Here is a 27,407-nt window from a genome sequence, read left to right on the forward strand (position 1 = left end):
TTCTGAAAACTGTGATATATCAATAATTTATTAGACATCACCTTACACAAATGTCAAAATCTCAACACAAAACCAACATTTTATTGACTACAGGTTTATTGACTACAACTTTCTTTTTTAAAATTTAATATTTCATTTATACAAGAACAATGCTGAATACAAAGCTGCCACTAGGATATGGCTATGCAATAAGCTGTAAAGGAACAGTTATAACTTTTATAATTTCCATACCACTTTTTTTTTTTTTTTTCTCAGAAGGACCCACTAAACTCAAGCTCCAGCATTTCTGGACACCTGTCTAGAGCTACGAGTGCTCTTCAGAGGTGCGAACACTGCACTTGCAGTAAGCACCTGCAGAACTACTGGGTCCTTTGAGTTCCGAACTTGGGCCTCGTAGATAGAGCACTGAAAGGAAAACCTACAGAGTGCTCATGGGGAATGCGGGAGAGGGGAGGAGAGGAAGGAGAGTGATGGTTTCAGTTGAAGTCGGCACGCCAGCTGGTGCTCTAGCTTGGATAAAAGCAACAGAATTCTGGTCACAGTTCCAATTTTCGGAATTGCTTCCACTACCACAGAGGTCTAGCACTGTTGGCATGTAGCCTATAACACAAAGACATTTTTCACTACAATAACTCTTCAGCTACAGTTTTTAGAGTACTCAAAACAGCATACAATGCTTCACCCTCTTGTGTGAATCAGAAAAACACACACAGCATAAAGACTTGTCATGCTGTGTAAAGAAGAGCTGGGTAATGAAGTGTGTAAAGGGTGTATGATATTTGAATGAGAAAGCAAGAAGATTCCTAATGACTATGTAAGAATAGGGTTCCTCTGCATTATCTGAAATGACATGCAATCTGACAATTCAAACAAATCCAATGCTAACACTATTATACGTCTATAACTGAATGCTATTTACATTTCATTTTTTTTTTCTTTACCACTATATACACACTGACCTAGGGTGCATGTGTGATAGAGAGAAGGTTGCCTGATCCTACTGATTTTTGGCTTTGTATTCTCACAATATTGAGAAATCTACTACTGGCAGTTAGAAGTGAAATACAGAAAGTGCATGACAAACTATTCACAACCAGCCTGTGCTCTATGGCAAGGCTTTCTGTCGCTGCAAGTGTAGCCATTTTAATTTTTATATTGTTAAACCTCTGAACTATTTCCTACTTGTGACTTTTAAAGCTTAATAGCCACCCCTCCCCTTCCCACTCCCCAAAGCACTCTCCTCTCATCCACACACAAGTACCACGAGTAACACCACCACTAACCACTCTCAGCAACAGGCCAAGGCAACCCTAGAAGAAAATCAAATTAGCTGTTTCTTTGTTTCTGGATGCTGCTTTTGATGTTCAAGCTGCAACTCTTCATAGATGAGTCAGACTTGACAATTCTGACTGATTGGCATGACAAATAGCGCAATAGACATTCTGCAGATCGCATTAAACAGCTGTGCAAACTGCCTGCACTCACAACTTGGCTGCTGATATTAGTTTTTATTTTTACTTGGTGTCATCATAGTGTCTCAATGCCCAGTCCTAGACCAGGAACACCCTGTGACAACATTCCCCTCTTCTTCTGCCGGTCTCTTTGCACTACCCAAAGACTGTCCGAAGCGATGCCTCGGTGGGCATGCTGCATGGAGCAATTGTTTGGGAACAGAACAGGCACCTGGCAGCTCCTAAGAAAAGGTTCACTGCCAAAACCCCTTTTTGGCTTAGGTTTATAACACAACAGTCAAACGCTAGGCACAGACTCACGAAATAAGACAGATTTTTGCATCATTTCCAGGACAAAATTCCCTGCCTTATAGTCAAGCACAGTTGGAAACCATACTCAAAAGATCCTTTTCCCCTAAAACTGGGAGCCAGTCTTTGCTTCAAGTTGTAGAGTGAGAGCAAAGAGGGCAGTAACACCCCAGGACAGTCACTACGCTCCAAGCTGCCTGAATGCTCGCAGACTTTCTGGATTGTCTAAACTGAACTAGTTCACCCAATTAGTTTGGAATTCATTCACTCAAAATTAAGACCAAATAGCTTACAAAAGGCAGCCTTTTTTTTTTCTCCTTCAATTTCTGAAGCCTGAGAAAAGAGTATCACAAACCTTTTCTCTTAGTAGAGAGTTATGCCTTCTGTTGCCACATAACAGACTGCAACGTTAAGAAAACTAATACTGAAAATCCCTCAAGCCAAAAGGATAAGCTAGTCATAAAAATGTCTTATATAATAAGGATGGATAAGCTGTATTACTTTCACACCAAGCACAGCTGGAAAATAACTGAATTGCAAAATTATGATTTAATGATACCCTCTTTCAGAATTCTCTTCACTCTCGGATGTCTGGAAAATAAAAGCCCTGAGACCTCTGCTTCACACGCCACTTAATGGCAAGACACATCAGTGCCATTACTTTTCCCATCACCGAGGTGGACAGAAAGATGCATCTGACATAAGCAAATGGGCAAAGCGAAGTGACAGGAATAAGAATGCATAATCCACATTTAGTAAACAATAATCTGAATTTGGACTAAGGAATGGCTACAGGGAAAAAAGGTTGTGTGTGTGTTTGATATTAATTATTCCCTGGATATGAGTTAACAGATGTCACTACAGAGTATATTTTCCAGAGAAACGTTTTTCATTCTGTCAATATTTTTTTTTTCCTATATGACAAATAAACTCTTGTTAACAGCAATTGATTTGATAAATCAATTTGGTAGCATCATCAAGGACAGGTGTCAAAAGAATATCAAAGGAGCTTTAGGCGGAAGAACAAAAACAACAAACAATTTTGGCCTTAAAGCTCCTGTATTTCAGTAGCGAGAAGAAACAAATAAGGACAGGGATGCTGCGCAGCCAAAAACATGAAAAAAGTCTATGTAGCCATGCTTAGGCCACACATCTGAAGTATACATAAGATTTATGAGAGCATTTATGGGCAACTCTCCTATACCAGTAACCCATACAGTATTATCTTTATTCTATTACAGTAGTATGGGAGAGAAAGGCAGAGGATGTGACTTGCTTCAAGTTGTTGCTAAGATGCTTCTGGGTTTTGCCTGTCGTCACCAAATACATCCCACCAGGAGCCTACTCATTATGGGCTCCCATACTCACTAAGGTCTTCAAAATCATGATTCAGCCAGGCTGACATGTGAAACTTCCCATGAAGACTCCGCTCCCTACAATGCGTATTGAAAAAGTTGAGAGAAGAATCTGGGGGTAATTTAGGAGTGTCAGTGTTTGTTGGACAGCTCCAGGCCAAAGCAGAGAGCTGAGATGGTGACTGAGCTTCAGGGTCCTGGACAGCAGATTTATTGAGAAGACTTTTTTCAGCTTTAGCGTTTTGGAAACTATTGAATCCTACAAACAGTTGTATGGTAACCCCCAGCAGCTCCAACACCCCAAATCCAGTCATCTTCCCTGTTCCCGAGCCTAACTGAAAAGAGGGAAAAACATTCCATCTTCTGCCAGAGCAGACACTGCACAAACTCGGAGAAAGAAGACAGTATGGAAAGAAAAAAAAAGCCTGGAATTTAGACTGTGAAAAGAAAGGAATTCAGAGCCATTGCAACGACCTGTCTGACCTAGGAAGGATTGGATATAGCAGACTGCAAACAAGACCAGCAGAGTATAAAAGGGTCACTGACTCCAAAGACAGCATTTCCATTCAAAAGCCAGTGGGTAACCTTTTGCAACAAACTTTTTTTCTTTTTTAAAGAATTATAGACACTGACAACAGCCAGATTAAACCAAAAGCAAACCATCAAACATCTTCAGCTTTCTCACAAATGGTATCCCCTAGCTTTACTAAATGAAATCACGGCATGCCTGTATTTTATTTGATTTTTTTTTTACTTTAAAATGTCTATTTTGTATTAAAGACAACTAGAGAGAGAGAAAAATGTATTTCAAAGTACAACAGTTGAACATTTCCTTCTGGAAGATTTCTTGTCTTGCAATGGCCTTAATTCTGCCAGTGCTGTATTTCGGTGGAACTAGAATCAGTGCTCTTCCATACTAGAGCCCTGCAGACTGGTAGCTTGTTTACTCACCCATTAGAAGCCCCATGTTTTTGGAGACCTTGACAACAATTAATTGGCTTCAGAGTTCCCCAGAGTAAGTTTTTATATTCTCAAATAAAGGGGGAATCAGGTTACAGGTCACAGGGAAATTACTGACCAGATACAAACTGTGAATGCGACATTAGACAACATAGCAATTAGACTGACTTACGGGACTGAAAACCTAGCATTAGTTAAGACAAGAGAGGATTCATTCAATTATCTTATGTAACTAATGGACCCAGTACGTGGAAAGAGGAAATAATGGGCATTTATCATGTTTTCTGATCAGAACGAAACAAAACCTAGAATGCTTATTTTTTAACAGTTTGTAAGCATACATTAACTTTCAACTGCAGAGCAGTAAGAAAAGCTACGAGTGCTTTGATGTTAGCCGGGTACAACTGCCAGCGTTGTTAGTCTCCTATTACATCCTGGGATATCAGCATACCTTCACGAATCCTAATTTCATTTTGTATATATCCTTCAACTACCATTAAGAGACATTTTTCACCTGAAGTGCAAATGAAACAGTATAGCTGATGATCACAATGACATAAAATAAGGTAAAAGTGCTTGAATTGAAAGGGCTGATGACAACCACTTCAGAAATGACTTTTTTAAACCTGGCAAGCCTCTCAGCAATAAGAGCTGTGGTACGACTGGACATGTCCAGGGCTAGACTCAGAATAACTAGTTAATAATTTAAAAATGGACAATGGCAATAAATCTCCACAAAAAATGCAGTGTCTGCAGCTGACAATGCTGTCACTTGTGTACGTACATCCCAGTTTGCTGTGAGCTACATTCCTAGAGCAGAAAGCTTTCAGAAGCACCCTCCTTCCCCTGCACCACTCCAAATAGAAGAGTCCAGTGGGACTCTCAGCAATCATCCTCACCCTTCATCCTGAAGCGCAATACAGAGAACAAACAGAAAAGAAATGCAACAGGGCTGTTCTGTGATTTTTTCCTGTGTAGAAAAGGTGTGGAAAAAAAACACAATCAGAAAAGGCATTCAAAAGGAAGAGACAGGAGGCAACAAATGAATGAGGAATGAGTTATGCTGCATTTAGGCTAAGCCTTCTACATTTTCGGCCAGTCATAAAGACAGGAATGGCATAACTATAGTTGCCTACGTAGACACAAGCATAAGTGACTATTTCAGGTCTCTTCCATTCTACCTTTTGCTTTGCCCCCACTGTCCCAACTAGCACAGCTTCACTATCCCTAGTTAAAGCTGCTAGTGTTAAATAGGAGAATATAGAATAGAAGGAGGATGCATTCACAAGTCAAATGTTGGATATGTAGATATCATATAGCTGAGAGCTACTGAAATGTCCTTTTTTCTTTTTAAGATTGTTTAAACTCATTTTTAATCACCAAAATTAACACCTGCTGTTTGTGCTGTAGCAGACAAAAAACTTATTTAGCATAGTGATAATCATCAGCTAAGTTGTGTATCCAAGACTTTACCACACCTGCTTCTCCACCACTAATACAAGTTTCAGAACTAAATTACATCTCAGCCAAACCTTGATTATCATACCAAGCATGCAATGCAGAACTCTCACAAATGAACGCAAGTATAAGTGTCTACTAACATTAGACAATGAAGGAAACTATCATATATTCCAGAATGTATCTCAAGTCCCATCCTGCCTCCTCCCTTCTGCCCTAGGCAGGATATCTTGCTTCTTGACTTCTTCAGGTCTATGTTCTTTTAGACACGTTAGTAATTTGAAGTCTGTAAGATCACTAAGTAGAATTAGACAATAAATTCTCTTCCTGAGGGTCTTGGGAACAGCATAAACCTAGACTTCTACAAACAAAAGGTCAGCACTACTCAGGTCTATGGAAGTGTAAAAAGATGCACGAAAAATGTTTGAAATCTTGTAAATGACTCTCTAGTAGATGACTCTCTACTAGTAAAGTTGAGGCATCAAAGTACTACATACCTTAAAAACATACAAGAAGAGTTGCAACTGCTAAGGGTTTTCAATATAAAGTCTATACGAGCTTATTTTGTATTGTAGATTTTATTCTTGATTCTTCTTTGAAATGTTGCTTCCTTGAAATGTTGTTACAAACAATATCCCCCTCTATTTGGAAAATTCTATTTTGTCACTTATCGCTGCCCAGGATATATAATTACAGTGATGCAATTTTCATACAAAGGTGGTACTTAGATGGGTTTATATTATACACACATTAAAAGTAAGGAAAGGGGATGGAAGCACAAGAAAAGAAAAAAAAAAAGAGGGAGATCCACAAAAAAGTAAAATGTTGAAACTGGGACTTCACTAGAGATGCTTAGGTGCAGGAGATGGATAAGATGACCAAAGCCCTTTGACAGATTTTCATTAGTAAAAGAAAAATCTATGGCAACTTCGGTACCAGCTACACAAAAGCATAACTCCACATTGGCAAGGCTGGTCAGCTGGCACCACTCCAGTGCCTACATCTGATCAATATTCTCTCAGTAGCGATTCTGCTTCTGTCTGCAAGCAGGGACCAATGACCTCAGCACACTGACATGCATCTCTAGAAACAACTACTGCTCATCACACACAGGTTCAAGTCTTGTCCTGTTCAAGAAAAGAGAAACTGCACCTCCATCTGCAGAAGAAAGAGTGCCCCAGGATAGGATAGCAGCCTGTGAATGTTAATTAAACACTGAATATCCTGTAGCGTACAATCAGATATTGTAGAAACCTCAAGGAATTAATGTTTTGCTTAACTCGAATTTTCCTTCTCACTTACTGTGGCACTACACTGTTAGGAATTACATTTTAAGCATCTTAGTATCCTCACAAATTCCCCTTAAGGAGTCAGATGCTCAAAGGTCAGCACTGCGATGCCCAACAATACCACACCTGCATTTCTTTGTTGAACTGCCTTGAAAAAGTGCCCGCTGAAGGCTGACTAGCAAACCTACGTGTGGATTAGGAACTGAAAAGTCGATCCATTGGCTCAGTGAAATCATTTTCTTTTCCAACCGTTTCTTTAATAACTCATCCTCTATCTTTACACTGTTAGCTGTATTTTCAGCATACTATATACATAGATCTATAACACAACTGTATTGCACAGGGAAGCTTCCTGTCCTAAACCAATTTATTTTATTATTATTATTTTACCTTTGGATCAGCAGTCAGCAGTTTGAATGCTTGATACACCTGTGCTTCTTTCACACCTCCACCGAGATCCAGGAAGTTGGCTGGCTTTCCACCGTTCAAGGATATTATATCACAAGTTGCCATTGCAAGACCAGCTCCATTCACTGTAATTGGAAACATCTGATTTGTGAAAAGGATTAACAACCTATCAGAGCAACCACGTTAATAAGGCCCAAAATGTTACGCAAATATTTCTCAATGGTTCAGTGCCTATTCAAGGATATCCATAGCAATACATAGTTTAAAATCAGTTGCATACACACCAAACATTTAGGATTCTTTATGGTCGTATCAGTTTTAGGACTTATAAATGCACCTTCCACTAGGCATGTATGAGCACTGCAATGGAAGCTGGGGAAATACAAAAACTTCTGGAATGAAGTGAGAAAATTCTGGAAACAGTGATCCCATTATGAGTTCCCCTCTGTCTATTGTGATAACAATAGATCATGATTTGCATTACTGTAAAACAGACAACTAAATTCTGGGGACAAGTATCAGCCACTCCTAAAACTGCCTTCTGTTCTGTGTTTGCACCAGTCTAAAAGCACTCCCATGGGCACAAACATCTTCTAAGCTAGCAAAAGTAGATAAGAATTATTTGTCCCCCATATATTTTCCCTGATGGGCAAAGTAAGGCTTCTATGTCATCTGTAATTCAAAGATATGTAATACCGAACACTAATAGCAGTAATAACAACAATAAAAATTACTGTAATTATGCCTTTTTTTTTTACGTTCATGTGAAAATCTCACTGCTACTCACTGAATCAACTGTAATGCATTATCAGTATCTTCTAGATTCATGTTTGGAGCACACATTTAAGCAACATGAACTCTGGACATTTTCTAAAACAAGTCATGTTTTTGTTGTCTCTTCTAAACCCAAGATTAATTTCTATCTTACAGAAACTTCAGAAAAATAAAATAATAAATGTTATTTTCCTTTTAATAACCAAGCAACTTTTTCAGAAACTTCTCTTAAAGGAAAATGAAGTTTGATATTTATTTGTAAGAGGGAATATCTTGTTTTTACACGCAAGCTTTCAAAGTGCCTTCTAAGTAACATAAACACATTTCTGAAAACTAATCAAATTTTAATGTCTCTTTGTGTTTTATTTACTGGAAAGATCAATTGAATCAGCTTAAAAGTTCAAAACATAGAAACCCCAAAGGCTCCCCATTCAGTTTGTCTTCTCTTTGACAACCCATATGCCCTGTCTGCGTGCTGCAGCCTTAACCACATCTTCAACACAATTTGTTTCAGTCCTGCAAGAACTTGTGGAAGGGCAGACAGCCTCAGCGAAATGAACTGGCATCACAGGTGGACTGAATGTCAGAATTTCAACAGTCTATACATTGAACAAGTATGAATTTGTCTGCAAATGCTTTTTTTGGATTTATTTGTTCTTACCAAAGCAAGCAATATTTCCATCCAGTCCTATATATTTTAAGTCATATTTGGCAGCTTCATTCTCTATAGGCTCATTTTCAGACTTGTCATCCATGGCAAATATTTCTTTTTGCCTAAACTCTGCATTGTCATCAAAGTTTATCTTGGCATCAAAGCAAACCACTAAAGAAAAAAAAATATAAAACATATAGGCATTTAGAAATTACAGTTAGACAGAGCTTCTGAAATATTACTGTTATTGCTGACTACTACAGGATGGAGGGGGAAAGAGGTCCTTAGGGTTTGATGATGAAGCTCCTGCACTGATTCCAGCACAAAAAGGGTAAGCTTTTCTTAAATTCTATACTAAGAAAATGTAGAGCAAGTGCCTCCACACTATACAGCCAGATGCCTTTGTCATGGGACGGTCTTCTATGTTTGCTTTAAACAAAGTGCCCCTAAGTTATGAACATTGGTTTTATGATTTGGAGAGGTGATCTGCAGGAATTTCGTAAGACAGTCTACTCTCAATATTTTGGAAAGTCAGCAGATATAAAAGATAACAGACTAGCAATCCAAAGCAATGTTTGGTAACACGCACTCATATTTATAGGTGAGTAGTACGAAGTTTTTCTCCTTAGCCATATTTTTAATTTTTAATAGTATGAGCTATTCACACATTTCCCAAAGACCTAGATTAAAACAACTTTAAAACAATATACATAAAAAAATTATCAAAACATGATTTTTATGTCAACATCCATTATGGTTGCAAAAACAAGTTTAAAAATAGCTACACCTGGCTATATTAAATAATAAATACCAAAGACTAGCTAGTAGGCATAATAATCATATAAAACCAAACAGTAATAGAAATGCACGTAGAGTAAACTGGTTATTTGCCTATTTACTAACTCATTATTTTCATGGGCTTGCATAAGCAAACATCTCATTAGATTAAAATGTTTTAAGTAAATACAAGACTATATACTTATCATTTTACTATTTAAGTAATTTGGGTTGTACTAGATTCAGATAATTACTAACCGCAGCCTAATTGATTTCTCAAAGCAAACCAGTCAGATCTAAATGCCTTTCAATGCTGCATTCAGAATCTAGTACAGCTTTCCCTTCTGTTGTACTTTGATTTGTATTGCTTTGAAATACATACATGGTATGTGTGCACCTACTCATGGGCACCGTACGTACCTCTGTAATTAGAAGCCAATAACAAAAAAAGAAAATTTGATACAGATACCCATCAATTAAAATAACTGAACACACAATATTTTTTCAGTGGAAAGATACAACTGCTTAACTTTGGAGAAAATATCTAAGCATGCAAAAGACAGAGTCTCAATTGTTGTTGTTGTTTGTTTTGCTTTCCTTTCTTTTTAAATACCTTTGACTTGTAGCCAATACCAGATTAAATTAAAACAGGAGCAAATTTAGTTTCACAACTTCAGTTTTAGAAAACTATTCATGAGTTTTCACATATAATAAATCTCTACTGAAAGAGTCTAGATCTTGCCTTGCAACTCACTGTGTGGAAAACTGCCAAAAGGAGACATACCTTGCAGCCAGTTTTTGTTAACAACAAACCAAGACCTGTACCACTTTTTCTCTTCAAGCTTTCAGTTCCTTAAAATGCTAAAACAACTCAAAACTAGGGAAAAAATGCATTTTCAGAACCCTAAGTTTACCTTAGACATGAACATCCTCAATGACACAGTAATAGAATCTCATTTCTACGGAACATTCATCTTTAACAAAGACCATGCTGTACAAAGTAGCAGAAAAAACACCTAGTAATACTTATCAAACCATTTTCACTATCAAAAGCACATTGTTACATGCATGATAGATTTTACAAATGAATTTTTCTTCTGAACAAATATCAAAGAAAGCTCCAACACATATTCATGGAGTATTTCTGTTGGTTTTGTTAGCAGTGTAGGATTTATGTCATCTGCCAATTCAACAGCTTACATTGAGAACAAACAAACCAAAAAAAAAAAAAAACCAACAAAGAAACTGGCAGTTACAGGCTTTTGACCCCAGAGTGTTAACAAAAGGAATTTGAGACAGAATTAAACAAAAGAAAATACATAAGACAATGCATTTTCTAATGGAAATTCGCACAAGTGAAAAACAGAAAGCACAGCAAGAAATAAATCCATCTTAACCATTACTTTGACAGGAATAATGGTCTTTGTATAGACTTATTTTATCATTAGAAATAACTGCATTAAGCTACTGAAATGTTCTTCCATTTGTTTTATCTTTATTCTTCTTTAAGACACTTCAAATGGAGAAACTGCTAGGAAAAAAAAAAAAGAGCACAGGATGCTATCTGTGTATGTCTGCCAGTAAGATGGCTTTCACAGCTTGAAACCTTCTCTGTTTCTGCTCCTCAGCTTCCTGGATGCAAAACACATAGGAAGAATCCTTATAGAAAAGGATGAAAGGAGCATAAAAACTCCCACCATCATCTTTCAAATTATGCCCTGCTTACTATCAATAGCCATTCAAGAAAAGCTAATTTGGCAACTTAACCAAATCAGTTCACTTTTTCCACAGTGCTGTCTCAAGCAAGGGTTCAAATTTACTGTTACTGTGGTCCTGTACATCATCTTTTAGGACCAAAAGTTTTGTTTCCTCTCATTGCTAATCATTCCTTCCTTCACTTGCCCTACTAGCCTATCAATTTCCCTTCTGTGTTGGCCAGACATGTCCTCAATGATTTGTTTTGAAGTGATAAACATCACCTGCAGGAATATTCCAGCTATTTTGTTGAACCTATTTTAAAGGTCTCATTCATCCTCAAATGGTAAAAATAAGTATCATGTGTTGCACTTCAAAATTCAGACTACTAATTTTACAAGGCACTATGTCATTGTTGTGCTTTAACTTTACTGTACAACACAATATGGAAATGTCCTTCTCATCTCATTCCCAACTGGTTCTAATGAGGCTAATGGATCTACATAGATAGCAGGGAAAAATAACAACTTATTGGGCTCTGAAGGCAAACTTTTCCATTTCTATTTAAAATGCAGCCTCTATTATAGAACTGTACTGGTCAACAGCAGGGCTTTTTGTTTGTCCCCCAGTACATGTTTCACGAATTGGATAAGAACCAACAAAGTTAGAATTAGCTGGTGAGAATTTGACTCACATTTATTAAGCTGAGTGAGGTTTACAATGCAGAAACTATTGATTCAATGCGCACGTTATTATGGTGCCTCAAATGAGCAGAGAGGGCTGCTTAGTTTCTGGAAAACTAACTAGCAGAACAACGTAAATGCTAAATAAAATTCCTTTTATTTACCCTATACTTTCTTGGACCTGTATTCATGGTAGAAACAGATCAATTAACCTTCTTCTTCCCAAAGGATGTAGCCAAGTGTCAGTTCCAGCTGGAATTTCTCCTGTGCTCTGTTATGTTGTAGAGTCATAGCTAAGTTTAAATCATGAGTGCATATGTTTACAAATCTAAAATAACAAGTTTCTTTCTCCACAATTTCCATAATTCTAGCAGCATTAACAATAAAATAAAATAAAATAAAAATAATAAGAAAAAACAACTTCATACAAATAGAGCAGAGAATGTTGCTGTTTCTCACCACGCATAACATGTAGAAGCTGATACTTTCAGTATTTGGATGAAATAACAAAAGGTATTGAAATGTAAAATCTGCCGTGGGAATATTTATGAATATTGCTTAAATTACATTACAAAATGAAATTAATGCAAAGCTGCTGCTACAGCCTTTCATACAATTTAATTTATAGCTTGCATAAATAAAGGAAACAAATGAAGGCATTATAACTCTTTAATTTCTTACCTTGCCCTTCTGGAGTTTCACCAAAGGGATTCACTTCAACCTGAGTGGCATCAATTTTCAAGAAAAGATTATACAGCTTCTTAATTTGATCTGCTGCCTAAATTTGATCAAGCGATTTACAGTTACCACACAGAAAAATAAAAGTTAATGTTTTCAAGGCAAAGGTAAACCATTATTGATTATTGTTAATGTATTAAATTGCACTAGCTCTACATAATTACAGCTTTTATTTCCGTTTTCTTAATCATATTTACATACTATCTAAAATAACTATAATGTGGCAATATGATACTGCATAACATTTAGTAAGCATTCATTTAAAGACTACATGAACTGGAGATTTTCTACAAAATAAACAGCATGATTAGTACAGACAACTTTAATTTTAAAAGTGCCTAACAGTTCATAATGACACGTTCTCCAATATGCTGAGATCTAAGTTGCATACACGTTAATCAGTCTAAATCCAGAAACCATAAAGCACTATGTGCACACAAGTGACTATAGAAAAAACATATACGTTCCTCCTTCCTACATCACTCAAATGTTTTCTTGAAGAAATTATGTCAGAAGCCTGCTCATTTATTCCCTAAAGTATACTCTTGCTTGTTCCTTATTGCTCCTCGCCATCTCTCTCCCAGTGATGGTTTGGGGCCAAAATATTGTGACTGACTATAAACGACCAAATCACTTGTTCATATGACATTCTTCCATTAAAAGAACAGTTTAGCCTTCAACAACAGCAACATGAACTTGCATAAAAAAATTCTCTTTGGTTCATTACACAGTGACAAGCTATTAGCTGAAATGAGTTTGCAGATGAAGAAGTATCCTAATAAAGAACCCTTCAAATTTGTTCTTTCATTACTGATCATTTAACTGAAGTATACAAACCAAAAGTATTTGGGACTTCTCGTATTAGCAAAGTGAATGAGAATAAAAATCAGAAGTAAATTTTCTCCCACAATTTCATGCCTAAGAGAAAACATTACGATTGAAAAGACTCAACCCCAATGCAGCACTACATCAGGAAGGACATGAGTGGCAGGTTGAGGAATGTCCCTACTCCCTTCGACTCAGCGATGACAAGGCTGCACCTGGAGTGCTATGTCCAGTTTTGGGTCCCACACTCCTAGACAAAGTGATGTGGAGAAAGTGGACAGGGCTACGTAGAGGGCTCCCCAAATGGCTCTGGGCCTACAACACATGACCCACAATGGGAGGCTGAGAGAGCTGGGCTCATGTACTCTGGTGAAGAGGATGCTGAGGGTCAACGCAACAGCAGCCTATAACCATGGTGAAGAACAGCTACAAAGATGAGGAACTGAACACTTCTCACTGGAGGCAGACAATACAAAAAAGATACAACAGTCACAAGCTGTGGGTTGGGGAGGTTCAAACTGAACATTAGAGAAAAAAAAATTTCACTAGGCCCCAATTTGAGCTGCAGACTGCACCAGCTGACCTCCAGCGGTCCCTTCTGACCAACACGCCTAAGACTCTTTAAAGAGTTATACTTTGGAAGGAGCATACAAATTGCTTATGAAGTCTTCCCTGCTGAAAAGTTATTATCAGCTCAAGCATTCTCAGTGGTTTTGACTTTAAAAATTTATCAGAGTTATAAACCTGTACCCACCAAGGCAGCAGTTTCCTTGGCACAGACAGTCCAGTTGACAAACTATCCTAATACCACATTGGTAAGGCTATCACAATTACGCTAGGGACAAAGTCCCACCATGCATCCCACAGAGAATCTGGGCAACCTGAAAAACTGTTGCTGCCCCAGCATGCTGTTGTAATTTCAGCAGATCACCAAAATCACTTAAGTTTTATTACGGGCTGCTCTATCTTTCAGCACCTCTCTGAATCAGGCAGCTTAATGTCACCATTTCCCTTTCTCAAGCCTCTTCAAGGCAAAGCATAAAATCCCAGCCTTGGAGTACTGAATACATAAGCAAATACTAGAATTCATCTGAATAAAAACTACATCCCTATGATTCAGTGAATTCCTTTGAGGAGCTGATAGCATAAGGAAAGAAATGCATGCACTGCAGTATTATTTAAATGTATTGTTGAAAAGTCCATGTATAGTCGTTAATAATTAAGTACCAGACCTCTTCAAGGGTTGAAAGGTTCTACAAAATCATTTCTCCTCATTAAATATACAGCTAACTCTTCAAATGTGTGTTAATCAACTTAATGATTATGCATTTGTTAATTGCGCAGTTGGGATAGAAAATAATTAAAACTGCTGAATTAAAAATAAAGGAATTCTACAAAAATGACAGTTTGATACTATGGAAAAAAAAAAAAAACAGGAAGAAGTAGCTAAATATTGTATCTGTTTTCCTGTTATCCGAGTTAAATTAAACAACCTTTTTTTCTCTGCAGAAATATTCATAAAGGCAAAAGACCTTGCATGCTTATGTCCCATGTGGAATTCCAATATATATAAAAAGATACTAAAAAGATAAGCTGGTAGCCTTTTGGTTTTATTTTAAGTTGAAGTAATAAAAAAGCCTTCAGTTACACAAAAAGATACACTTCCCCACGTTAAGGGCCAGATCTTCCAAAAAAAGATGTAGCCGTGTAATTCACTGTGTTCTACTGGAATTCCAATGAAATAAAACACTCCTACATGGTATCATCAATTGCTTCAAAGCCAAAGGACAAGGATTGTTTAGAACAATAAGGTCCTTAATCAAATTGGTAAATCCCGATGACAATTATATGGGGGCAAGTTAGTATTTAAAATGTCAAAATGGTCTTGGTCTAATAAAAATTTAGCCTCTCGTGTATGTTTGGGAAGCATTACCATACAGCTGAGCTAAAATGTCTTCAGTAAAAACTGAGGGAGTAGAGTCAAGTCACCTGCTGTTGTAAAGGTCCTTTGAAACCCAAATTTTTTGCCATCTGCAATGCCTGACGATCTTGAATGCCTTCGAAAATATCTATTTCCTCCTGTAACAATAATATGAATATTTAGTTATATTTATGCAATCTGAATGGAGATTTTTAACTTCAAAAGGAAAACACTTAGTATATATTTGCAAATTAGTAATTAAAATATGGCTGTTTGCCAAAGTTTCTCTGAGACTGAGGCTATAGCAGCTGCCTATAGGGTATGTTATAATTACCACACTATCTATGAAACAGTCCTTCCAAAAAATATATAATTCTTCAGGGTGGCATGCTGACAAGACAATGTGACACCAGTTTTCACTTTTAATTACTGTACAGATGGCGTTGACGAATATTTAGTCTGTTAATTTTTATGACATCTTCTGGAATATTTTCAAAGCAATGGTGTCACTGCCCAATAACACTGTGAAGTTTATATAATTTTAAAATGCACATTAAATATTTTTATATTTTTTTTGAATAATTACACTTGTTTGTATCAATTATTTTCCCAGATGAATAGCTTGAGTACTCATTACCATGCCACAGTAATATAAAAAAAAAAAACAAAAAAACTTAAATGTAGTAATTATTAAGAAAGCAATTATAACAGCTGTATTTCAGATGCAAAAGTTATCCAGGTACTAAGAAATAATTAACAACTACGTCAATTAGAAAAAAAACATAGAAACAATCATATTGGCAGTGACCCACTTGTCAAAGAACTGTGTACCTTCCTCAAAGTGACACACCAGATCACTCATAAAAACATTTCATATGTTAAATTCAACATAAAATATTAACAGCCGAATTTAAGCTCTTTCTAACCAAGCTGCAGACACGCATACTGACAAAATCAGGTGTTATACACACTTTATCGTTTACTAGATGACAGGTCTGGACTCTTATTTAGATTAATACAGTTTCTATGGTTCTTGCTATCTTCCTTCTGCACACAGAATTAGGGTAAATGGAAAAAGAAAGAAAAATTGCATATATTTTCGATAACTGATAAGGAAAATGTTGAATCTTAAAATATTATTTCAATACCTTAAAGATAAGTTCTGGGCTAGTAACTGCAACTTCTTCTATGTCAACACCACCCTGTGGACTGCCAACCATAACAGGTCCGTTGCAGGCTCTGTCCATCAAAATTGCAAAGTATGTTTCCCTTGAAATATTCAGTGCTTCTGCAACCATCACCTAAAAATCAATACAGGGGAGATGAAAACAGCAACATTTCTGACTGATCCATCTAGCTGGTTACACCTAATCTGAACACAGCTTTAATTCCTTGATGTGTCAATGCGCTAAAATCTTTTGCAATATAATAGTACAAATTAACAGAACCAGTAAGAGACAGTATTTCCATCTGCTGTGATGAAGCACAGAACATTGTGGCTCACGTTTTATTCTAAGCCTTAAAAAGCAGCAGTTTGATACTTGCTCTCCTGAAAGGAAACATTTTTTCCATCGCTTTTACAAGACAATATAACTCAGTCATTTTTTTTCAATAAATCTCCTCTCCCTAAATGAGAGACTCCCCTGATGCTGCTATTCTCATATTCAATAAACACTGTAAACCAGGAACCTAGTGCCGACTTTTCCAAGAAGAGAATCAGAGGCGCTGCAAAGACAACCTCCACAACACCTTTTCATTCCCGACAAGGACTTTAACATGCTGCCCCCCGAAAAATTTGAGTCACAAGGGACTGGTCTTGCGAATCACATACGTGTAAGGGCATATGTTGGCTTTCTGATGCATCCCATCAATAGTGCCACTCCTTACCAGCAAAGCCTCACGTTTAAACTCTCAACCTTCTTCTCATGGAAGACCACCTCCTACACTTAAAATCTTAGCACTGAATGCCTGCCCTGCCTAAATATTTCTTAAAGAAATGAGGATACAGCTAATTCTGCCATCCAGCTTTGTACTTTAACTTTAGAGACATGCAGATGTCCACCCTCAGATATTGGCACATTCTAAAAACACAGGAATTTGTTTTTCCAAAAAGCTACTCATTTTTATGTATCACTATAAACTACAGAGCCAGTTTGTACCAATATCTGACAGATACTTCTGCATGTAACAAAAAATTATTCAAGTCCTACATGTTTTGAATCTACAAGTACTCATATTAAGAATGAGGGGGAACGGTCCATGTAAATTCTTCATTACATTTTTTTCTTTCCTCCCAAAAATATGCCAAAAGTCAAAGTCCTTTCCATTTCAGTATTACAATAACTATGCCCTCATCTCTATCTGAACTGTGATTTTTGCAGCAGTTTAACAATAACTGTAAAAGCAATTTCAGAAACTAAGTAGTTTTACTGTTGGAAAAGGACTCAAAAAATGTAGGTTTTGATGGAAGAATACCAAATTTCCCCAAATGTTCTTCATTTTAAAAAACATCTGCATATGATCATTACTAATTGTTCCTTACAATCGTAACAGGTGCCATAATCTCAGGTGCAAAGACTGTAGCTCTGCTATGCACTGCTAGCGCTCTGCTCTAGGACGACAGTTTTGCTTTTCAACCTGGAAGCTGAGCAGTCACATCTGCACTTTAATTTGCACTACGGCTTCTCCCTCTTGACAACCAATCTCTTAAGCATAGTTTCATATCTTTCAATGGAACCAACGGAAATCAGGAAAAAATATTTCCTTAAGATTAATATAATTAAAAAGGATTAAATGGCAATGTCTTTTTAATGTGGTCTGTTTATCAGGTGACAGTTTTGAAAAATGACTGTAGACAAAGATCATCACTCTGAACGAAAGATAAGGTGAAATTCATTCTATCAGTCAGCAGTTCAAACTCTGGAGATGCAAGAGGCATGCACACACCTGCAGTCTTAAAACTCTGCCTATGCAGCAAGATGTGTTCCATCAAGTAAATATTTCTGGGGTTTTCATACTTCAAGGACTATAAACAAGAAAGATGCACTATACTTTCACCCAAGTCGCTTTTTTGACATTCTACTCCTGAGTACATACGAAATAATGTACTTACCTTCTGCCAGGTTGTACATCTCAACAGAACAGAAAAAAAAAAGTAAGAGACAAGGAATTAAATGAAATGCATTGCTCCGAATGCAAGGAAAGATGCTATTTCTTTATTGCGTTTTGACTTTGGAAAGATACTCTTTATAGTAATTTTGCTTCTTTCTACTTTTACCTTTCCCCATTCATGGAAGATAGTGTAATGTAAAGAAAGAGCTCAAACAAGCAACTGTTCAAAGCAAACTAAGGAAAACTAGGGGAAAGGAGACAACTAAGAAAACAAAAAACTACCATATCTCTTAAAAGCATTTGCCTATTTTAGACTACTATAAAAGGGATGCTAAAAGCCCACTTCAGAAACATAGTTCAGCTACCTGCCACAATTCATCAAATTAAAAGCAAAGATATGGAAAGCATCCTTGAGTTGCTACAATTAGACCTTTTACCTGAGTGAATGGTTTCACCTTCGTACGTACCCTGCATCAATGCATCTGAAAAATGTGAGTTATTTGCTTTAGACTCAGGTCAAACAAAACCACCTGGTCCTACTGGAACTTGTCAGAGTTGTTCGTTTTCCAGAGTGCTCAGGATCCAGGCCAGGCTTATGACGGGAATCAGCACAATGAGCTTTAGGACTACGTTTACAAGCACAGCAGGTGGAACATGTATTATTAGATCAGGTATCTTTTCCACTGCTGCTTCAGAGCCAAGTTTCTTCTTACCACTGATAATTAACCATGCCAACATCACCAAATACTTCTGTCTTACCTCACAAAACTACTGTTAGTCTGTCTACTCTGTAATAAGCGAGCTTATTGTAGAGTACAAATTTTTGTCAGATGGTGCAACATCTCTCACTTGTCCCAATGAAAACAGTTACTTTCCTTCACCATCCTCCCTTTCTGCTGTAGAGCAAAAACAGGGAGACTGGCATTAAATATTATTTGTTAAAGGCTACCCATCATTCACTTGACAAAACTAAAGCAAATCCATAATGAACAGTTAAGAAGGGTGCAATTAAATCTATAAACTCTTAACTTTTCTGATATTTTGTCTGTTTGCTTATGACAAAGAAGTATCCAGTTTAGCACATCTGGTTTATATTTAAACTATCTAGCTTACCACATCAGGCTTATATTTAAAGAGCCCTGGGGAAAAAAAAATATTTTTCTCCAAAATTTCACAAGAACTTCAAGCTTTCCTTCTTATAAACAAATCATTACCTAAAAAATTAAGTCACATCTAATTTCACAAGGATAACTATAACAGCTCTTTATACTGAATCAAATATTCAAAATGTTAATCGTTATTGCTTGGAGAGAAAACACAGGTAGCAAATTATCAGGTTGTTATGATAAGAGAAGACTGTCTTCTCAGATAACCAGGCTCTCCAAATTCCAAGCTGCCATAAGAGGATTTTATGTAAACTCACAAAATAGCTTACAAGTTATGAAGTAACTGAGGAGCCTGCTATTTATTTAAGAAACAGTCTAAAAAACCACAAACACTTTAAATTCTGCACAAGCTGAGAAAGCAATCTGAAAACTCCATTTTCTGTTCTATAATTACTCTAATTGTATGAAAATTCTTTTCTCTTTCCTTACAAAAACATGTAAAAGGTGACTTCCATTCCCTGACTTAACACTAACTCATTGTTTGCCTTGCAGAAAGTGATTTAATAACTATTTTCCTTCTGAAAAAAAAAATAAAGATAAAAGTAAAATTTTACTATTTATTTGCTTATTTTTAAACATAAGAATTCCCTCAGACTTTCAAAAACAGCCAAAAGTTCAAAAAATGTAAAAATATGCCTTTTCTTTTCAGGGTGAACTGTAATTTTCTTTAAGTACAAGTAAACGCGCATTTTTACATATACACACAGAGAGAACAAATGCCTTGAAACTGAACAAAATTGCCTTCTATTCTCAACTTTCCTACTCCTCTAGCAAATATGAAGAGTCTGTCTGGCATTTTCTGTGCACTACTAACTGCCCACTGCATTAAATGACAGCCTAGACACAGCTACACCCATTTTTATTCACATTTCTGTAGTTTGTCCCTTGATTAAAGTTTCACTGTTTGGCATTGCAGTCTTCATACTGCAAACCTGAATGCCTCAAATCCTTTAACCATCTTCAAGATCCTAGAATGGGCTAAACTTGAGAAAGATAGATGTTTTTAAAAGACACTTTTTTTTTTTTCCAGGGAATGGTCTTTTTGATGACACAGATGCATCATTTTAAGCAGGTTTTCTTCAACTCTCTAAGAAACAATGAGGATACCATTAACCAATCTGTTATATATTTAATTACTTTAAAAAACGATATATGATCTTACCATAAATTGCCAAGACTCGAGATCTTGACAGCAAAATTATTTAAAACTTACTATTACCTTGTTACTTATCTGTGTGATAAACATATCAATTAGCCTATGACTTTGAAGAGTTAACTGTATAATCAGAATGTAACATCTGACAATAGACTATCAGCTTCTCTGAGTAAAGATTTATCATGAACCCACGTTAAAATGCTTACAAAGTATTTTTACAAAGTATTTCCTGCAAAGTTTTCATGCAACTCAATGGAAAAAATACACTATCAAGGCTACTTTCCTGTGCCATCAAAATAAATCTCTGAAGTTCAGCAGCACGAACTTCACCTTACACTTCATATATGCCCTTGCTGCTTACTCTTGACTGTTATTTACACAAGAAAGATGGGGATGGGAAGGAAAGTTAAATCTTCTATAGCTATTCTATACATGATACAGAATTCATCTTAATATAAATCCTTTAAATAGTCTTACTCAGAAATACCCAAGAGTGACACCTTTCTTTCATTTCTATCAATTTCAAAGAAAACTTACACGTTTCCTTTTCAGAACTGAACATATAAATGAATAGACTTGCACTCTGACAAAAGAGTGAAATTTCCTGTATTGATGCATTTTAAGTAGCTCAACTACAGGAAAAGAATAAAACCAAGGAATTTATAAAGGCAAGCTGCTTTTACAATACACAATTCTCACAGCAGAGTGCCTTGATATTGGAAATGTATATCCTTTTTTATAACCTTAGTGTTATCACCATCTCTGACAGACATGCCTTAATAGTAATACTGTTCCTTCTTTTTAATATCTAGTATTTCTTTTTAACAACACCTATCAGGAGTGATGGTAATTTGCTGTCCTTGCTCCCCAAGAGAAGAACCACCTGAGCACCTTCCTCCAGCCCTCATTAGATAGCAGCTTTCCAGACAAGTGTTCCCCTTCTATGCTAATACCAAGCTGTTCATAATATATTAAAAAGTGAACTGCAATTCCTTTCAGCTCATGCCAAATTATCTCTTGGCATCAGATACAGTGTGGGTCTTGACTACGCACCTGTTTGAGGATCTTTGTGCAGACAAACAAAGCAAGAGATAAAAACATATATAGTAGGTAGGTAATTGCCAGAATTTCCTGACTTTGAGAACTGTACTAAGCTAGAAGTGAATCTTGAATTGAAAATTAATTACAACACACTAGCTCAACTCGACCATGACCATGCCCACATTTTACCATGCATCCACAACATGTTAAAAACAAAATACTTTCAATCACAACTATTTTATTTTTTATTTTTTAAATTGAGTTCATTCTCATGCAAAATCATCTGTCTTTATCTTTAATGATGGTTGCCCAAAGTTAGCGGTGAATGAAGATAATAATACTGCAAGTTATTGTGTATATATTACTCCTCTTAGCAGACAGTCTATATGCATGTACAACTATGCTATATAGAGTTCTGCTAGCATTTAGTATATATTTGATAAAGGATGAAGCTACGAGAAACTAGGTATGCTGAATTTGATAGACAAAGCATATGCATACAAAGATAAAAAGTGTAATATATTTTTTTCTCTCAACAACCAGATGAAAGAAATCTGACGTTGAAAAGGAATGGAAAAAAAATCTATGGCATACACCTCAGCATGTTAATATACGCTGTAGCTAAACACAGTTCTCAACTTTTAAGAGGCAAATATCTTACCTTTTTCACTGTCACGCCATCCTTTGGAGTTTGCTTTGTTGACAGATTGTACCCAATCATCTGTTTAGCAAGCTGTTCAACAGTCTTAGGGCTACAAACAAAGGAAAAAGGTTAGCTTATTGAAAGATATTAAAAGAAAGTCAAATAGCTATTGTAAACAGCTTAAATATTACAACAAAAGCAATTTATTCACACTTTTTCAATTTTAAAGACTTACTCTTTAGTTAGATGGACTCCTCCTTTCAATCCACTGTTGAAAATACCTTTTCCTCTCCCTCCAGCCAGAATCTGTGCCTTTAGAACAATTTCCTTTGCCTCTGTGAAAGAAACACAATGCTATTCTATCGTGTGTCATTTATTGAGCTTGCTAGCTTAAGTTTAAAAAGTATTTCCTGGTTAGATTACTTAAAAACAATGAGATGTTCAAAACTAGCGAGCAGTAAAGCAAAAGTCAATTCACCACTTTTATAAAGCAACCTTGAAAAAAAATACGTAGATTAAAGGATAAATACATAGTAACTATCAGCTCGATAAATATGACATTATTTAGATAAAAATCATGATATTAATACTACACAACCTGCATATCAAACTGTATGCTGGTATCGTTTGTTGGCTTACACTCTGGCATTTGTTTTTTTTAATCACGAATCAAACCATAATTTCTCTTGAATGCAGAACAAAAATTTTCATCAAGGAAAATACATTCCAGTCCTTGCTCTGAATACATGAAAGTAAGGCTATGGATGTGGTCATAAAAGAGGAAATTCTCATCCCCCTCACAACTGATGCTGGCATCACCAGGTAAATGCAGAGCAAGGGAAAACAGGTTATCCTGTTCACATGAGACAAGACATCAAGAAGCTTTGGCAATGTGAGTGTAACAGTAACAAGTGCAGCAAGACAGTGATAAAAGTAATTGCAGCGAGACACATGTTCCAAAGAGAAGAGATCTTTATATCCTTACCGAGTAAAATGGGGAAAAGAAAAAAACAACAACAAACAAACCAAACCACCCTTCATGATCTCTGCAGCTCCATGGATGCTTTTTGAACCATAAAGATCTTCCAGGTGGCTATAAGATGTTTATCAATAATGAATATTGTCTCTTCTATCATAAAATTACTAGGTATTTTGCAAAGAAGTCCAAGATCCTAAAATTAACATATCCTGTCCTAAATTAATCGTGGCCTAAAGGATAAAATTGTTGTTTTGTGACTGAGTCAATACCCTCTGAAGTCTGCGGGGATCTCTGACTTTACTGATATTTGGATGAGGTCACCCCTTGAATCAAAACAGTCGATATAAGTATGCAAGAAAACACAACAATTTGTTATTAAATTGACAGACTTAGTGCTTAAGTGGCACAGAGGATATAGATACTTACAGTCAAGCAGACGCAGGCTTTCTAGGTTTGTGTTACATATAAATATTTTACAGATGACTGAATACACTTTTGGATATGAGGTCATTTTTGGTGAAGCCCAGTTCTAACACAGCATCATTTCAAAGTTTGAGGATAATACAACAACAAGAAAGCAAGTTGTTTATGAGGACAGAAAAAATACTATAAAATAAATATATTCTAATTTCTACATTAAGACAGAAATGTATTTTTAACATAGCTGTTGGAGGTATTGTACCAGGAGATGCCCGATTCCCATGCTTCTCAAGACAAAATCCCTCCAGATGTTAATCCATTCAGTAACACCCGACATATATCACTCTGAAACTTAAAAGCCTTCTCCTTGAAAATATTTCATGCATTCCAATATATTCATGTTCTGAGCTCCCTATTATTCATGCCACTCCAAGGCAGATAACAAGGAAATTTAAATGCAACAAAAAGTTTTATATCAAGTATTTTATAAGCACACAAATTATTAAGATGAATTAAAAGTATAAATCACTTTCCGATCTGCAGAAGCAAACCCTAAAATCCCTATAGCTGCTGTGATAAAGAATCTAATATAGTGTTGTTAATAGATGCTGCAAGCATTTAATTAGATCCGTCTAGGTGCCAACCATCCCAACAGTGTTTTGGGATGAGTTTTGGTTGTCAGTGGTACGTGATGTCAGCTGGGCCAGTGATCATTGCCCTCTGTCCCACCCATCACTAAGCAAGCAACTCCATTTTAGTCCTAACTGGCACGCTACAGAGCACGGATTATCTTCATTTGGCTACAACAAATGAAGGTAAAGAAAGGTAATAATGTCTACGTTTTTATAATCCACTAGAGGACTATCAACGCAATACAATGACTTCAGAAAAACAACTATCAAAACCATAAATAAACACACTAGAAAGTAAGCATAACCATGTAGGGATTAGACGTGAAGAACTAATCAATATAGTAGCTCAGCAGAGCATGGTACAGCAGGTTCTTCTTGCCCTGGGGAAAGCAACAAGAAGCAATTTAATTCAATAGTTATTTGCCCAAACTCTGTAAAATGAAGTAAACCAGCCAGATCTTATTTTTCAGTAACTAGGCTTGATCGTTCAGTACTTACCAAGTTGATTCACTACTTAACATCACCATTTTATTTAAAGAGCTGATCTCTTGAAATGCTCACACAGAGCTGTTTTTATGCCATCTCCTGCCTGAATTCCCAAATTATGTTATGGAAGTCTACCCCCAAAGAAAAACATGGTTTAAGCTGGAATGTATGAAGCAATTCACCTTCACCTTTATTTGTCGGCTCTAACAAAAATAAATAAAATCTAGAAAGCTGTATATAAAGTCAATATTGTACTCATTAAAAACAAAAAGCTGTAATTAATTTCAATTAGCACCCTTCCAAACTTCTGTAGTAAGGTTGGAAAAATGTTAAGGAAGGATTGTGTGGTTATAAATACTGCATTTGAAGAGAACCTAGCACAAGCAACATGTCTTTACACGCCCACAAAGTACAGTGCAACATTTTCAACAGCATTGCATTTGGTAATTAAGGCTCCAATGAACTTCTGTTTATGTCCGTTGACTGATAAACCTTTGTATAAAACTAAAAAAAACAAAACAAACAAAACACACAGCTTGTTTCTTGCACGCATATAGATCTGTTGTCACAGATTTAAAAATTTCTTTCACATTAAAAATAATACAAAAAAAGACTGTTTGTTAAGTGTCACTAATTTAGCAGCAAATAGTTGCAAACTGCTCCTTGCAGATTAATGACGCATTTCTGGTAACAGCATGTGTTCTTAACTAATTTTAACTTGGACACATTAATATCTCAGACTTAACAGTTTATTAACTGAATCATATATACATACACATGCTAATTTTACATTACCCTACAGAAAAAAATGATAAAAGAGTCCTTTAAAAAATGGAATAAAAATACATCTTGTTCCTAAGCCAGATGCCATTAAATAAGTGAGACCAGCAGTCCTCAGAAATGTCCTCAGAGTTTAAGATTACACAACTGTAGTTGGGTCCAACTATGTTTCTAACAAATTTAACCTAACACCATAGGAAAAAGACTTAAGTACTTCTATTTTAAATAAATTCAGTTGTTTTGGCAGAACAGAATACAAAACTCCAAGGCACAAGCATCCTTTACATTGCACTGAACAAAACATCTCCTTCCCTTCAGTCAGCGTTGTGAATACCAGTGGCAGAGATCCTCCTTGCGATTGCAACAGGCTCAGTTCTATAATGAAAGCCTATTTAGAATCAATAAAATCTGTCCTGCTTTGGGAGCTATGATTACTCTGGTCCACTGGTACTGCTTGCAGCAAAAATGAACAGCTTGTTCTCAGCCCACTGCTGTGTATATTTAACTACTGAATTCTTCATCATGAAACAATATCCTGAGAACCATAGTTCTGCCTGTTATATGGTACACTAATTTATCACCTGTGAACAACTTACCATTATTATTGATATGACTGTGTGATTGCAAATTAGGCGTGTTAAAAATTACACTAACACGTGCTGTAGCTTACCAAAATTAAACTGCTGTATAGAATAGACAATGCAAGACAGCACAGTATTAGGCCTCACTCTTGCCTGTTTAGGAAAAAAAATAATTTATAGCAGTGCACTGGGGACTACACTGGCAAGGCATCACACACTGCAGAATTAGAGCATGAGACTGAATGGGAGGCAGTCTCATACAAAATCCTAATCACATCTCTGTCTCACCACGCAACTTTCTGCACCTCAGCTTCTCTATCTGCAGGGGTTCTGGGAAAATTAATTAGCGTTTGCACCTCTTAAAAATGCAGAACCTGATTCAGTATTACATTTGTGTGTTTTTACCCCAGTGTCAGGCAGCTGATGACAAGAGAAGGGCCAAACCCAGGCATCCCTCTTGTTACGAGGTTAGGACATGTTGCAAAAGAGATGGAAGTAACCCAGTGCCATGGGAACACTGCAATGAAGACAAACTGAGGACATGCCAAATTAACATCTCACAGACACAGCAACTCCTCACTGACCCGAAGAGAAGCACAAACACAGAGCCCACAAACTCATGAGAGCCAATCCATAAAGGCAGCAGGGGTCAGTGAGACTCCTCCATCCTTCAATACGCCCCAAATGACCCCAGCCACATTGGGGTTTGGCAGGTATTAGTTTTAAGCACTCTGCTAGCCACCCTTCTTTGCCCAGTATCATTGGGTTGTGCTGTATGTAGGGCAGAGCTCTTCAAGCACTCCCCCTTCCCTGAGTCCTGTGAGAGCTAGATGGAGTACTTCCATTTGCAAGCAGCTCCAAACTCTCTACCTTCAGAAGGAGGCCAACCTAATAATGCATTTATCCAGTAAAACTCCTCCGAGGAACACAAATTGCATTGTTACCTTTGGACACGTGCAACTTCAAGCTTCCCTTTGTCTGGTCAAGCTTTAATCACCATCTTTTTCATGACCGTCTATAATATTACTCCAATAAGGACTGGCTGGGATGCCCACAGGATGACCAATTCCCAGCAAGCCATGACACCGATTTACTGATTTTCTAAAACAGAGCTTCT

At 36.6% G+C, this 27,407-nt stretch overlaps 1 protein-coding gene across 1 annotated transcript in view; it reads right to left on the reverse strand.

Annotated features, from left to right (window-relative positions):
- The window catches only part of SUCLG2 (succinate-CoA ligase GDP-forming subunit beta), a 114,698-nt gene that overhangs the window by 39,862 nt on the left and 47,429 nt on the right, over window positions 1–27,407 (reverse strand). The window contains exons 3-9 of the mRNA XM_083795726.1: window positions 22,648–22,747; window positions 22,431–22,521; window positions 16,444–16,596; window positions 15,364–15,453; window positions 12,493–12,589; window positions 8,666–8,827; window positions 7,213–7,355 (exon numbers count right to left, since the gene is read on the reverse strand). Coding sequence (XP_083651852.1) covers window positions 7,213–7,355; window positions 8,666–8,827; window positions 12,493–12,589; window positions 15,364–15,453; window positions 16,444–16,596; window positions 22,431–22,521; window positions 22,648–22,747 — 836 coding nt within the window. The remainder of the gene's footprint in view (window positions 1–7,212; window positions 7,356–8,665; window positions 8,828–12,492; window positions 12,590–15,363; window positions 15,454–16,443; window positions 16,597–22,430; window positions 22,522–22,647; window positions 22,748–27,407) is intronic.

The sequence above is a fragment of the Anser anser genome (genome assembly GCF_964211835.1).
Source record: "Anser anser genome assembly, chromosome: 12".
NCBI classification, from domain to species: domain Eukaryota; kingdom Metazoa; phylum Chordata; class Aves; order Anseriformes; family Anatidae; genus Anser; species Anser anser.